This window comes from Siphateles boraxobius, unplaced genomic scaffold (genome assembly GCF_051911475.1).
Source record: "Siphateles boraxobius isolate OS27281-9 unplaced genomic scaffold, OSU_SipBor_1 35, whole genome shotgun sequence".
NCBI lineage: Eukaryota > Metazoa > Chordata > Actinopteri > Cypriniformes > Leuciscidae > Siphateles > Siphateles boraxobius.
Genome location: NW_027508975.1, coordinates 425,001 through 440,000, shown reverse-complemented (window position 1 = coordinate 440,000; position 15,000 = coordinate 425,001). Strand labels below are relative to the sequence as shown.

General features: G+C 42.8%; 1 protein-coding gene across 2 annotated transcripts in view; it reads right to left on the bottom strand.

The window, feature by feature from the left end:
* Positions 1-15,000, bottom strand: part of samd12 (sterile alpha motif domain containing 12) — a 122,550-nt gene that overhangs the window by 77,543 nt on the left and 30,007 nt on the right. For both annotated transcript variants that reach the window (XM_077195746.1, XM_077195745.1), the window contains exon 3: positions 13,071-13,200. In XM_077195746.1, coding sequence (XP_077051861.1) covers positions 13,071-13,200 — 130 coding nt within the window. The remainder of the gene's footprint in view (positions 1-13,070; positions 13,201-15,000) is intronic.

Here is a 15,000-nt window from a genome sequence, read left to right as displayed (position 1 = left end):
AAACAACAAGAACTGAGACAAATCATTATGAATGAGCATCGAGATCATGTCTTTCCACATGACATGCACGTTTGGAAAGATACTAGAGCAAAATCCACTGATTTGCCGCAGGCCTCCACTTACCCTGAATATAAATCTACAGCATTATCAAGATGATCATTATACATCATCATCATCCAAAAAAGCGTCAGTTGTGTGAGTCGTCTGCTTAATATGCAAACCACTCACCTCTACATCCATCAGAACTCAACAATTACCTCTTTATCACTTATAACAGCTCTAAAACGCTAGTGGAGCGAGTGATCACAGTCGAATTATTAATTGTTAATGTGGCCATTAGAAGACTAACCCCCTCCTTTCCCTTCAGAATCCTTCAAAACTCAAAAATTGTACTAGTTTCATTCAGGGCACATCATGTTATCCTCCAACATCACCACAATTCAATCCGATCTTTCTTCTCCATCCTTCTCCACAGAATACTGAAAATTGATCTGATGACTGTGAATTGCATCCCTCCGGAACACTGCAATTTCAGATGCTCAAACCTCATAATTTCAGATGCTCATTCCTCATCATCTCGCTCGAGGAAATCACCGTGGACACAGAGAGCTGAAACTGAAGACATCCAGCTGAATCCCAAACACACACGACTGCTGCCGGAAGCCCTTCACTCCTGAGCTCCAGGGCTGCGATGTGACAGGATTTAGCAGATTATTACGAAATTACTGACTTGACTTTACTGACCCTTTTGTTATTACGGCAAAATTCTGTTGAGGGACAAAATCCTTAAAGGGTTAGTTCACCCAAAAATGAAAATTCTCAATTACTCACTCTCATGTTGTTCCAACCCCGTAAGACTTTCGTTCATCTTCGGAAAACAAATTAAGATATTTTTGATTAAATCTGAGAGCTGGATCACTCCTCCATAGGCTTCTATGGGATCGAAACTTGCCGGCCCAGAAAGTCAGTAAAGACAATGTTTAATGTACTCGCTACATCCTAAAAAGAATGGCATCTACGCTAATTTTAGTCTTTCTGTTTATTCCGAGGTCAACTGTAATCAGCCGGAGCCGGGCCGTATCGAGATCAGATGGTGGACCTGCGCCCGGACATGACCACAACGCATGATTTAATCAGCCGGACCTGGGCCGTATCCAGATCAGATGGTGGACCTGCGCCTGGACATGACCACAACGCATGATGTAATCAGCCGGACCTGGGCCGTATCCAGATCAGATGGTGGACCTGCGCCTGGACATGACCACAACGCATGATGTAATCAGGCGGACCTGGGCCGTATCCAGATCAGATGGTGGACCTGAGCCTGGCCATGACCACAACCCAGACAGCAACATAGTGTCGGCCCAGATCCGGCCCACATCTGGTACACGTGGATTCCACATGATCCAGATGTGGGCCGGATCAAGGCCGACACTATTGCTGTCTGGGAACGCATGATGTAATCAGCCGGATCCGGGCCGTATCCAGATCAGATGGTGGACCTGAGCCTGGACGTGACAACAACGCATGATGTAATCAGCCGGATCCGGGCCTTATCCAGGCTGTATCCAGATCAGATGGTGGACCTGCGCCCGCACATGACCACAACGAATGATGTAATCAGCCGGACCTGGGCCGTATCCAGATCAGATGGTGGACCTGCGCCTGGGCATGACCACAACGCATGATGTAATCATCCGGACCTGGGCCGTATCCAGATCAGATGGTGGACCTGCGCCTGGACATGAGCACAACACATGAAGTAATCAGCCGGATCCGGGCCGTATCCAGATCAGATGGTGGACCTGTGCCTGGACATGACCACAATGCATGATGTAATCAGCCGGATCCGGGCCGTATCCAGATCAGATGGTGGACCTGCGCCCGGACATGACCACAACGCATGATGTAATCAGCCGGACCTGGGCCGTATCCAGATCAGATGGTGGACCTGCGCCTGGACACGACTACAAGTCCCTGAAGTGTCAGCAGAGCCTGTGTCCACTAGACTCTCCCCTGTGAATGCCTCATCGACACGACAGCCATTGGCACTGATCCTCAACAACTTCGTCTCCATACGTGCATGATGACCGATCTTCAGCCAGATGAACTGCATAATATAATGTTCCGAACCAATCTGACTTCTGACCTGTAATGCTGCCTGAATCATAATCATAGACTGTTAGTTTGTTGGCTAGAGGAGAACTGAGCGACTGAGTCCGGTTTCTCCCAAGGTTTTTTTTCTCCATTCTGTCACTTTTTGGTTCCTTCACTGTCGCCTTTTCACATTTTTTTCACCTTTTCGCCATTGGCTTTTAGGCTTGCTTAGTTGTGGAAATTTAATTTTATATTTAACAATATTATTACAACATTATTTTACTGTTATCTCTGTAAAGCTGCTTTGAAACAATCTGTATTGTAAAAAGCGCTAATAAATATATAAAGGTGACTTGACTTGACTTAAAATAGTCCAGGTGACTACAGTGGCTCAACCATAAGTTTATCAGTTGACGGGAATACTTTTTGTGTGCAAACACAAAAATAACGACTTTAAACTATTCATTTCCTTCTCTGTGGGCCTTGAGTGAGTTCACGTAGTGTAACAGCGCAGCGCTTCTGGGTGGTACGTCAGAAAGTAGGCTCACTATTGGCCGACGCTCGTCATGTGTGTGATGCTTGTGATGCTGGCCAATAGTGAGCCTACGTTCTGACGTACGACCCAGAAGCAGAAGTAATTTGTGTTCTGAAGATGAACGAAAGTCTTGTTGGAACAACATGAGGGTGAGTAATTACTGACAGGTTATTTTTTGGGTGAACTATCCCTTTAATTGCATGTTTAAAGTCCCTGTAAAGGCAATTAAAAAAAAAAAAACTCTAAACACATTATAAATTTTAGAAATTTATTGCTATAACAAATTACAAAGATTGTGAACTGTGAAGTACTGAATTGTGGAGTTAGACCGTTAAACAGTTTTTCACCATTGCTATTTTCCTGATTTTTTGGGCGGGTCTAAAACGGGGCTCGATGACGCACTGGGGCCCTGAGCTCCTTGACACGCCCCTACTTGATGAAGCACTAGAGCCCCTGAGGCTGGCCGCTCCACTAACACATTGTGATCATGTGATTCACATCAGTTTGGCGCTCAATCGCGAGTTACTGTCAGTATTATTATTTGTTACTACAGCGTACAGTTCGCTAGTTAGCTATGTCTTTGTCACGGAAATGTGTACTACCTGGATGCGATCATGTACAAAACAGATCGGTGTCCTTATTTAAATTTCCTAAAAACGATCACATCAAGAAGAGGTGGATTAATTATGTGACGAGCCAGCTTGATGGAGAGCTGAGGATCACCGCCAAAACCCGCCTCTGTAGTGATTATTTTACACGGGATAGTTTTATAAACTTTCGTCGGAGACAACTGGGATTCACTGATAATCCGCTGTTACTGGTGAATGGGGCCGAACCGATTATCTCCCGCCTTGACCTTCATCCTCCCGTCGCGCCAACAACTGGTGCCATCATCGGCAGTGCGTGCCCACCAATGAATGTGTAAGTTGCCTTGTGTGCTTATGTTATAATTAACCTAATAAGCTGCTAGGAGCATCCATTCTGGCTGTAGCGGGTGACAGTTGAGTGTGGCAACGGCAGCTTTACCGCGAGTGGGCGTGGTTTCAGCGCAGCCAGCGGACACGCCCCCAGCGTTTGAGAGCAGAGACTACTGCTAATTTTTTCAAGATTTTTATAGCTTATTTTATGTACTTGCCAGCTTTTTTTTATCATTCAAATTTGGCTAGGTGGCTAATAACATATTTTTCTGTGATATGACAAACTCAGAACACATACTTAATTTTGACTTTACAGGGACTTTAATGTCAGTTCTAATGAATGCAATTTTTGATTAGAAAGTGATGTCCGGAGTAGATATGTTTCTAATAACGCTACAAGTTTGATGCAACCATTAAAATATAGTTTTATTTTTGTATATATTGTTTTAATATTTTAAATATGAAATATTTAATAACGTTTGAATAAAGATTTTATCAGTGCTGTATGCTACTTTTCCCGTTCACATGCTGACTATAACAATACAGTTCTAAAAATATAAAAGAATAGCACAGTCCAAACCACAACTATAATGATAACGGCACACAGAAACGATATCATTGGAATTATTGTTTCCAGCTGGTGAACAATAGAAACATTAACAGCCAATCAAAATCCATTTAAAGCAGCAGCATACTTATTAAAAAAAACAGAATGATATTGTACATTGATGTGGATTTTAATATAGATATTTTTATAATTATCAATCATAGTGAGAACAGGCTGCCTTAAGGTTTTCTTTTATTCACAGCGTCATCCGGCACCGGACAGCAAACCAAAAACTGTGGAAAGTATCAAATAAATAATCAAGCAAAGGGTGCATAAAATATGAAACAATTGCAGTTGCTATTGAGCAGACGTCATTACATGCAGTTTCCAGATGAGATTGTGTGTTTATAGAGGGCGTCGCGTCAGGTCGATGAGTAGTTCGGGTCCTTTGATCCGATCCTTGCTGGGAATGTTTTGTGGAAAACATCATTGCAGTTATTCATGTGTTTCGGCTGAATATGCGTTTCATTCATGTGAATCTTTATAGATGACCTATTTTCCATGAGCATAGTTATCTTCTATATCAGTGTCAGTGTTTTTGAACTCCTGAAACGCCTCCATTGCAGTCTTGAGTTTCTTCCGGGAACGAACACGTCACAATATTCCTCATTTTTATAATTCATATGCAGAATAAAGGGGCGGGGCCTGGTTGAGTTAGTTAGTAGTGTGTTAAACTGGCGGTTATGGTAAGGGGCGGGACATTTCCCAAACACACTCGAAGCGCTCGACCAATCACAACACACTGCTCCAGCCGACCAATCAGAGCACAGTGTGCTTTTCAGAAGGAGGGGCTTCATAGAGACAGGAAGTAAACAGAGCGTTACTGACAGACTGGGAAGAGAGGAGCCGCAACAATGGAGAATGAGGAAAATAATCAACATTCAAGCAGGAAAACCTGTTCTAGTAGAGCCTGAAAACAACATCAAGGTCATAATATGGCCTTCTTAAGATCTATTAATATCTTAAAAAAAAAAGAAAGAGGCATTTCAACAAACATAAGATGCCCCATTTTACTGCATGTAATTTTCAAAATGAAACTAAAAATTATATATATATAAATTCGCTCTGATGAAAATGTCAGCTGAACGATAAAAGTTCATAAAAAAGCCCATAAACTACGCAAAGACCACCAGTGTGCTGCCTGATGGGACTCTCCTTTACATGAGTTGTTTATAACTCTTATTAAAGTCCAATAAATAAACCCAATGTCTCACACACCCAGTATTCTCTGGACCGAGAGCCAGAACTGCACACACACACACGTACACTGACTGACCAGCACATGTGGAAACACCAGGACAGCCAGATTACTAACATCCCAGCTGGACTCGTTTATCTGTCAGCCTGTCAAACTTTCCTTTCTTTCTGTTAAAACCACAGAGAGTGAGCCAATGATCATGAAACAGCAGGACTTAGATCTGAAGATCTGCCACCAGTTCCCACACCAGACCCAACACTGGCATCGTTCATCATTGCTGTGAAACTGGGTTCAGAAATGGACACTTGCACTGGGGAAAAAATGTGCAGAAGCAATTTTCACTCAGAAATTGCTAGTCAATTTCTCAAACACTTACAAAGACAAAAAGACAGTGAATTAAACGTGAAATTGTGAAATGGAAAAACTGAAATAGTATTTTATTGCAAAAAGTTCTGATTTTTTAAAGTTGTAAATAAAACCGTATCTGCAATATTCACACCGTAAGTCAAAGTGCCCAATTCAGTTTTTCCTGCTCAAATGCAATATTTCAATGTGCTTATTTACATGACTTTTAAATGTGCCACAAATAACCGACACTCCTAAACTGCCTAAAAATATGCCTAAAACACCATTTTATTTATTATAATTTATTAATTATACATACATTTTTAACAATTATTGATCTAGTTAATAAAAAAAAATCTAAATGTATTAATAATATATTAAATATTAATTAAATTTAGTGCTGTCAATCGATTAAAAAAATAACTAATTAATTGCACATTTTTCTGTAATTTATCACAATTAAAGCTCCAGTAGGTAACTTTTGTAAACAAATATTTGTTAAAACTGTCATTATGTCCTGACAGTAGAATATGAGACAGATAATCTGTGAAAAAATCAAGCTCCTCTGGCTCCTCCCTGTGGTCCTATTGCCATTTGCAGAAATACACCGCTCCCGGTCAGAAACAACCAATCAGAGCCAGGAGGAATGTCTTAGCAGTGTCAATCACGCTCGTGTACGCGCTGATCACCCCTCTCTTGCATAGCGCGAGCGCGTACCGTCGTTCGTGACTCTCCTGTTCGAACGCGTTCATCCAAATGAACAAATCTTTTTTTGAGTCATTTCGAAAAAAGATTTGTTCATTTTGAACGAGTCTTTTTCGGAGTCATTTCGTTCATTCAACGAACGAAATGTGACTCGAAAAAAGATTTGTTCATTTTGATGAACGAGTTCGAACAGGAGAGTCACGAATGTGCATCACAGAACAGAGCAAGGCCAGCATTTGTGCTTATAAAACTTAAAGTTTTTTATTTATTTTTTGAAATTCCTTATTCATCGTCTGGTATCGTTTAAAGCCCTTTGAAGCTGCACTGAAACTGTCATTTGGTCCTTGAAACGTTTGTGTCCTGTTGAAGTCCATTATATGGAGAAAAAGCCTGGAATGTTTTCATCAAAAACCTTAATTTCTTTTCGACTGAAGAAAGAAAGACATGGACATCTTGGATGACATGGGGGTGAGTAAATTATCAGCAAAAGTTTTTTTAAAAGTGAACTAATCCTTTAACGTTATCTTAGTAGCTATAACTTATAGAAAGAGTGCAATGTTATAAAGTTACATGTATTGCAGAATACATAATGATTTGAGGACCAAGTTTGTAGTCAAAGTATGGGAAGGCCATAGTCAATGTAAAGCATATTGTTGATGTTTTGTCCCTATTAGTGAATGTTCCATAACTGTTTATAATCCACCGTCATCGGTGGTCCTGCTTACTAGCCTGCAGGCTCCGCTGTGTGGGAGGAGCTGTAGAGGGAGGAGCTGTTGGGGGAGGAGCTTTGGGGGAGGAGCTGTGGAGGGAGGAGCTGTGGGGGAGGAGCTGTTGGGGGAGGAGCTGTGGAGGGAGGAGCTGTGGAGGGAGGAGCTGTGGAGGGAGGAGCTGTGGGGGGAGGAGCTGTGGAGGGAGGAGCTGTGGGGGGAGGAGCTGTGGAGGGAGGAGCTGTGGAGGAAGGAGCTGTGGAGGGAGGAGCTGTGGGGGGAGGAGCTGTGGAGGGAGGAGCTGTGGGGGAGGAGCTGTGGATGAGGAGCTGTGGATGAGGAGCTGTGGAGGGAGGAGCTGTGGGGGAGGAGCTGTGGGGGAGGAGCTGTGGAGGGAGGAGCTGTGGGGGGAGGAGCTGTGGAGGGAGGAGCTGTGGGGGGAGGAGCTGTGGAGGGAGGAGCTGTGGAGGGAGGAGCTGTGGGGGGAGGAGCTGTGGAGGGAGGAGCTGTGGAGGGAGGAGCTGTGGGGGAGGAGCTGTGGGGGAGGAGCTGTGGGGGAGGAGCTGTGGAGGGAGGAGCTGTGGGGGAGGAGCTGTGGAGGGAGGAGCTGTGGAGGGAGGAGCTGTGGGGGAGGAGCTGTGGAGGGAGGAGCTGTGGAGGGAGGAGCTGTGGAGGGAGGAGCTGTGGAGGGAGGAGCTGTGGGGGAGGAGCTGTGGGGGAGGAGCTGTGGGGGGAGGAGCTGTGGAGGGAGGAGCTGTGGGGGAGGAGCTGTGGGAGGAGTGGGAGGAGCTGTGGAGGGAGGAGCTCTGGGGGAGGAGCTGTGGAGGGAGGAGCTGTGGAGGGAGGAGCTGTGGGGGAGGAGCTGTGGGGGAGGAGCTGTGGAGGGAGGAGCTGTGGAGGGAGGAGCTGTGGAGGGAGGAGCTGTGGGGGAGGAGCTGTGGAGGGAGGAGCTGTGGAGAGAGGAGCTGTGGAGGGAGGAGCTGTGGAGGAGGAGCTGTGGAGGGAGGAGGTGTGGGGGAGGAGCTGTGGAGGGAGGAGCTGTGGAGGGAGGAGGTGTGGAGGGAGGAGCTGTGGAGGGAGGAGCTGTGGAGGGAGGAGCTGTGGGGGGAGGAGCTGTGGGGGGAGGAGCTGTGGGGGAGGAGCTGTGGATGAGGAGCTGTGGATGGAGGAGCTGTGGGGGAGGAGCTGTGGGGGAGGAGCTGTGGGGGAGGAGCTGTGGAGGGAGGAGCTGTGGGGGAGGAGCTGTGGAGGGAGGAGCTGTGGAGGGAGGAGCTGTGGGGGGAGGGGCTGTGGAGGGAGGAGCTGTGGAGGGAGGAGCTGTGGAGGGAGGAGGTGTGGGGGAGGAGCTGTGGAGGGAGGAGCTGTGGAGGGAGGAGCTGTGGAGGGAGGAGGTGTAGGGGAGGAGCTGTGGAGGGAGGAGCTGTGGAGGGAGGAGCTGTGGAGGGAGGAGCTGTAGCGCAGCAGAGAGCAAGGGGGTTGGACCTGTAAGTTGTGCTTGTTCAAATTTTCAGGCTAAGTCAACATTTTCTCAAAACTCCCTACTGCAACTTTAATCGCACCTGACATTAACGTTTTTTATTATTTCACATTAAATCTCTAAATTAATGTAGAAACAACATAAAGACTGTAGCCTATATTTTAAATATTTGTTTAATGGCATATTTTTTTTATGAAAGAAGGCATCACCTATACCCCAATACTGATACTGATGTCTCTATGAAATTGATTTTTTTCTCAATTCTAGCCAATAATTATATCAAACACTTCACTCTTCAATGCATAAATTATGCATAGATTAATCCTTATTAAAGCTACAAAAGTTACTCAGTCAAGAGAGCAGTGGGTTATTTTCTCTTCTTTATTTGTTCTTTGATTATCCTCAATGACAAACAGCAGCAGATTTAATAGGCTTCTGTCACTTTAAGAGCTGACACACATTTTCTCAACTCTTAACATTAATTTAAAACTTCATATAACTTATTTAAAACTATATGCTAGCGAAGATACTCGAAAAACACAATCATTGTGTTTTTCTCAATCCAAGCGCTGTCTACAGTGGCTTTCTATGCACTAATTAAATTAAAATATATTAATGAGGTCTAATGCATTTGCACCGCACTACTATCTGTTTTCACAGTACATATTCTTCAGTAAATCAAGCCAAGGGCACAATTATTATTATTACATTGATTGAAAAACAAAACAAACAACAACAACGGCAACATAAATGCAATAATTCTGATTTAACTGATCTGTTATAATGCAAAAAATTAAAAGACTTGATAAATACCCAGCATTTTTTTCCACAACCGAAAGAGGTTATTAATGTTATCACACAACTGGCATTCAAAGTCTTATAACAGACCTTGTGTGCTTGTTTTTAACGATTTGCGTGCGATTTGTTTAGAAAAAAAGAGCACTGGCGCAACAGTTCATGAATTAATATCCAGTAATCTATTATGTCAAACAACAGCTGGCTACTTAACAGGCATTAATGGTTGCGTTTTCATAACCCTCCTGTGCTGAGGCTCATGGGATTGACGTCTCTTTGAAATCCAGCCCAGAGTTTCATTGTATCCGACAGAGGAGCTGCGCTTCAGTCAGTCTCTCTTATCTTCTGTATATTACACAGAACGAGTGCACCTTCTCCCCTGATTACACCTACGCTATCACAAATATGTGCTTAACTCATTTACCAAAGCACTCGCTGCCTCTGTCTTAGTAATTACTGCAGATTAGGGACTAATATCTAATTATGCCTTAATATGCTTTAATGCAGTTTTAATGACAGCTCGGTGTTCCAGTCAAACTCTCGGAGCGGTTTGGGAGACGGTGACGGAGAATCTCTACAGTCGTATATCGGCGATGAAAGGTTTATCTTACACTTAGTGGTAAATAATTAAGTAATTATGTGCATCTTAAGGCTGTATTTGTGGCTGTCTGGATTGATACTGTATGAAAGAGTTTGCAAATCCTTCTGAATTTCAGGTCGAATAACTCTAAAATGAGATCTGATTATTCATAAATCAATACCAGTTCCAGAGGCTTCATATAATTGCATATTAAAACTAAAAATAACCAAAACTAAAACTGAAATAATTTATAAAAATATGGAAATATTAAAAAACGAAAACTATGTAAAAAAACACAGCAAAATTACTAAAACTTTTAAATAATAATTACAACAGAGAATAGACTAATTATATATTATTCATATATCTGCACATCCATTGAGATTTAAAAAAAAATCCCTTTGAAACAATTAAAAAATCAGCTAAACAGCTAAAAAGATTGCATGATGAAAATCAGCCATATTTAAAATAAATTGAAATATAAATTAAAAATAGAACTCAGGTGTAAGGTTTAATCTGAAGATAATAAAATAAGTGGTTTTAGCATAAGTGTAGCACTCGTATGATATGATTTGCACAAGCCAGTTTGTTTTTAGCACTGTTGTCTGGATCTGGCTCTGATCCATCTCGGTTTACTACGGTGAAACGTGTTACGCTACGCATGGTTTGACCAGAGATGAATGCAAATTGCTTTGTGTCTCTAATTGGCAAGGCCTGATGTTTATGAACAGATTCCGGTTAATTAATACTGGATCATCAAATCGAGCAGCTTGCATATTTTATTCATAAATTATGGATAATTGGATCTTGCATTACCTTCACTCAAACTGCATTCACAATCCTCCCGGTCGAACCAGAACAATTCAGAAAGCTTTGCTTTAGCCAGCATTACTCCCGATGACTGAGATCAGCTGATAAATCACCACAAGTTCATCAGCGCTGTGTGTTATTAAACTGCAGAGAACATCACGGTTATAAATAAAGCAGAGAAAATCAATCCATGATTTATTTGACTTCAAACTTTGACTTTGGACGATCTCTGACTTTGGTAAGAAGGACATCTTAGAAATATCAGGCTCATATTGATCAGTGATTCCCAAATACAAATTTCAGCTAGCCAACATTTTATTTTTTATAGAATTAGAAATAAGTGATATGGTTGTCAAAAGATTAAATAATTAAAATAATAACTAATGTATATATATATATACACACACAGACACACACACACGTACATATAATCGGGGTTACTATAGAACTAACTAAAGTTTGTCAATTGAAATATATTTAAAAAAAGTTTATTTCAGCTAATTGCAAACATTTCCCATTTTTATTAAGTTAAACTTGATGTAGTAAAAAACTAAAAAAACTGAAATAAAAATGAATAAAAACTATATTAACATTTAAACAGCAAAATTACTAAAACTTTAACTGAATTTAAAATAAAAACAGAAAATATAAACAAAAACAAAAAAAAATTAAATACACACACACAGACACACACACACACACATACATACATACATATATATATATATATATTGTTATTTAAGTATCATTAAGGTACTATATTATTATAATATAATATGATGTAATATAATATAATATATGATTTAATGCTGTAGGGGTAAATATTAGAATTTGAAGGCTGCACAATGCAAGCAATTTATCTCTGTAACGCTTCTTGAAGTAGAAACACATTAAAACACAATACAACATGAAAAACTGTGGTACAGTCATCCATCACTAGGAGTTACTGTAGGTCACACACACACACACACACACACACACACACACACACACACACACACACACACACACACACACACACACACACACACACACACACACACACACACACACACACACACACACACACACACACACACACACACACACACACACACACACACACACACACACACACACACACACACACACACACACACCTGAGCTAATAAACATCAGACTGAAATCATCTCTGCGGAGCTGGTAGTAATTAATGGCAGTGTCATCATGAATGTCTCCGTGTGTGTGAGAGCTGTGTGTGTGTGAGAACTGTGTGTGTGTGAGAGCTGTCTGTGTGAAAACTGTGTGTGAGAACTGTGTGTGTGTGAGAACTGTGTGTGTGTGAGAGCTGTCTGTGTGAAAATTGTGTGTGTGAAAACTGTGTGTGTGAGAACTGTGTGTGTGTGAGAACTGTGTGTGTGTGAGAACTGTGTGTGTGTGAGAACTTTGTGTGTGTGAGAACTGTGTGTGTGAGAGAACTGTGTGTGTGAGAACTGTGTGTGTGTGAGAACTGTGTGTGTGAGAGAACTGTGTGTGTGAGAACTGTGTGTGTGTGAGAACTGTGTGTGTGAGAGAACTGTGTGTGTGAGAGAACTGAGGGTATTTGACCTTGGAGAATATCATGATCAGACTGACAGGTGTGTGTGTGTGTGTGTGTGTGTGTGTGTGTGTGAGTGAGTGAGTGAGTGAGTGAGTGACTGTGTGTGTGTGTGTGTGTGTGTGTGTGTGTGTGTGTGTGTGTGTGTGTGTGTGTGTGTGAGAGTGTATGAGTGAGAGTATGTGTGTGTGTGTGTGTGTGTGTGTGTGTGTGTGTGTGTGTGTGTGTGTGTGTGTGTGTGTGTGTGTGTGTGTGTGTGTGTGTGTGTGTGTGTGTGTGAGAGAGTGTATGAGTGAGAGTATGTGTGTGTGTGAGTAAGTCCAACTTAGCAACATGGGTTCCATCTGCACACGAGCCGCTTTGCCTGCAACATCACAGCCGGCAAAGAGAGACGATCACACATATCCGTAATGGCTGCTCTGCCTAAAGGCCATGTGCAGTTGTGTGTAAGAGATTTGCAGACTATATAAGAACAAGGCCAACAAACTGATAAGATATTGCTCTGTATCAGCAGTGATTGGTAGCCTCTACATATGGAGGCGTCGGTGCCACCTTCACCCTTACATGTGCATAATGGACTGAGACATGGGCTGCTGTTGTACATCTTTTTGTCAAATTAGGATTATGCCATGATATATGCTTATCTTTTTATTCAAATAAAGAATTTAAATGTGATTGAGTGAGTGAGTGTGTGTATGAGTGAGAGAGTGTGTGTCTTTACCGGTGATGTCGTGCAGCTTGAAGGAGTCGCTGTACACCTGGTGTTGATTGGGACAGTGTTTCTTCAGCCACTTACACACGTCCTGCTGAGTCCACAGAGCCACTGGCTTCGACAGCTTCACCGTTCCCGGCTGCGCAACACAAAACAATCATGCAGAGCACATCAGACTTACGCTTTTTACAGGCACCATGAAATCAAAATTGACAATTCTTGTTTTTTTTAATCGAATATTGCGATTTTGATCATAAATGATTTATCCATGCACATCGTTACTCTGCACAATCTTGAATCAGAATAACTTCATCTCTTCACTTCTCTGAGGATGTGGGCGGGGCAACCTGTCACTCACATGAGATCAGCCAATAGCAAACCACAACCATCCAATCAACTCCCCACAGACAAAATCAAGCCCCGCCCACATTTGATCTTGTTCCAGAAGCGTTTCACTCGAGCTCCTTTCACACCGTGCGTTGATCCCGGGAAATTGCCGTAAAAATTGCTAAAGTGTCTTGTGTGTGAACGCAAACACGTCCCAGGATTGATGCCGGGATCAGTCCCTGTGTGAACAAAAGCCAGGACCAATGCCGTAAGGTGTGTGTCGTAGTGATGAGGAGTTATCAGCAGAACTGACACCTGACAGAGTTATCACATCCTGACGTCAGTGGATTGGTCAAATGAGTCAAAAAGTTTAAATTACAAACGATCTGGTTCTTACGCTCGACTCAATGATCATCAGTGATTCAGTTTCACTTGATAGCCGTTACTGACTTACCATTTTTATGGAGCTTTTAAGACATTTTTTAAGCTTAAATGCTTCAGTTATTCATTGTACAGAAATCACACAGGTTTGGAACAACATGATGGTGTGTAAATAATGATAAAATGCCATTCTTAGGTGAAGTATCCCTGTAACGACGGCCTGCTGACTGAATGCCACTGCTTGGCCTTTGAGTGTGTCGTGAGCGTGAGCTTTCTTTAATTCAGCTCAGAGAAACACACACACTCTGAGTCAAAGGAACACACACACGGAGTCAGTAGAACAGCTTCCAGTGGGGCGAGAGTCGCAAACACACTAAAAACAGCAGCCGGATAATTAACCCGAGATTCCTGACAGACACACACTCCAGGATTGATGAGGTTTAGCGCTGAAAGTCGAGACACTGAAGAGTTTCAGAGTCCAGAAGATCCTGCAGGAACGAGTGGGAAGGACTCAATTAAACACGGATGAGATGTTGAGGGGAGGGAATTATATATAACACACACACACACTCACACACACACACACACACACACACTCTCATTTACGCGCGCACAGACACACACACACACAGACACACACTCACTCACGCACACACACACACACTCACTCATGCACACACACACACACACACACACACACACACACACACACACACACACACACTCTCACTCACGCACACACACATACACACAGACACACACACACTCACTCACGCACACACACATTACACACAGACACACACACACACTCTCATTTACGCGCACACACACACACACACACACACACACACACAGACACACACACTCACACATTCTCACTCACGCACACACACATACACACAATGTGTGAGAAGGACTCAATTAAACACGGATGAGATGTTGAGGGGAGGGAATTATATACAACACACACACAGATACACACACACACACACACTCACACTCACACACACTCTCATTTACGCGCGCACAGACACACACACACACAGACACACACTCACTCACGCACACACACACACACACACACACTCTCACTCACGCACACACACATACACACAGACACACACACTCACTCACGCACACACACATACACACAGACACACACACACAGACACACACACACTCTCATTTACGCGCACACACACACACACACACGCACACACACACACACACA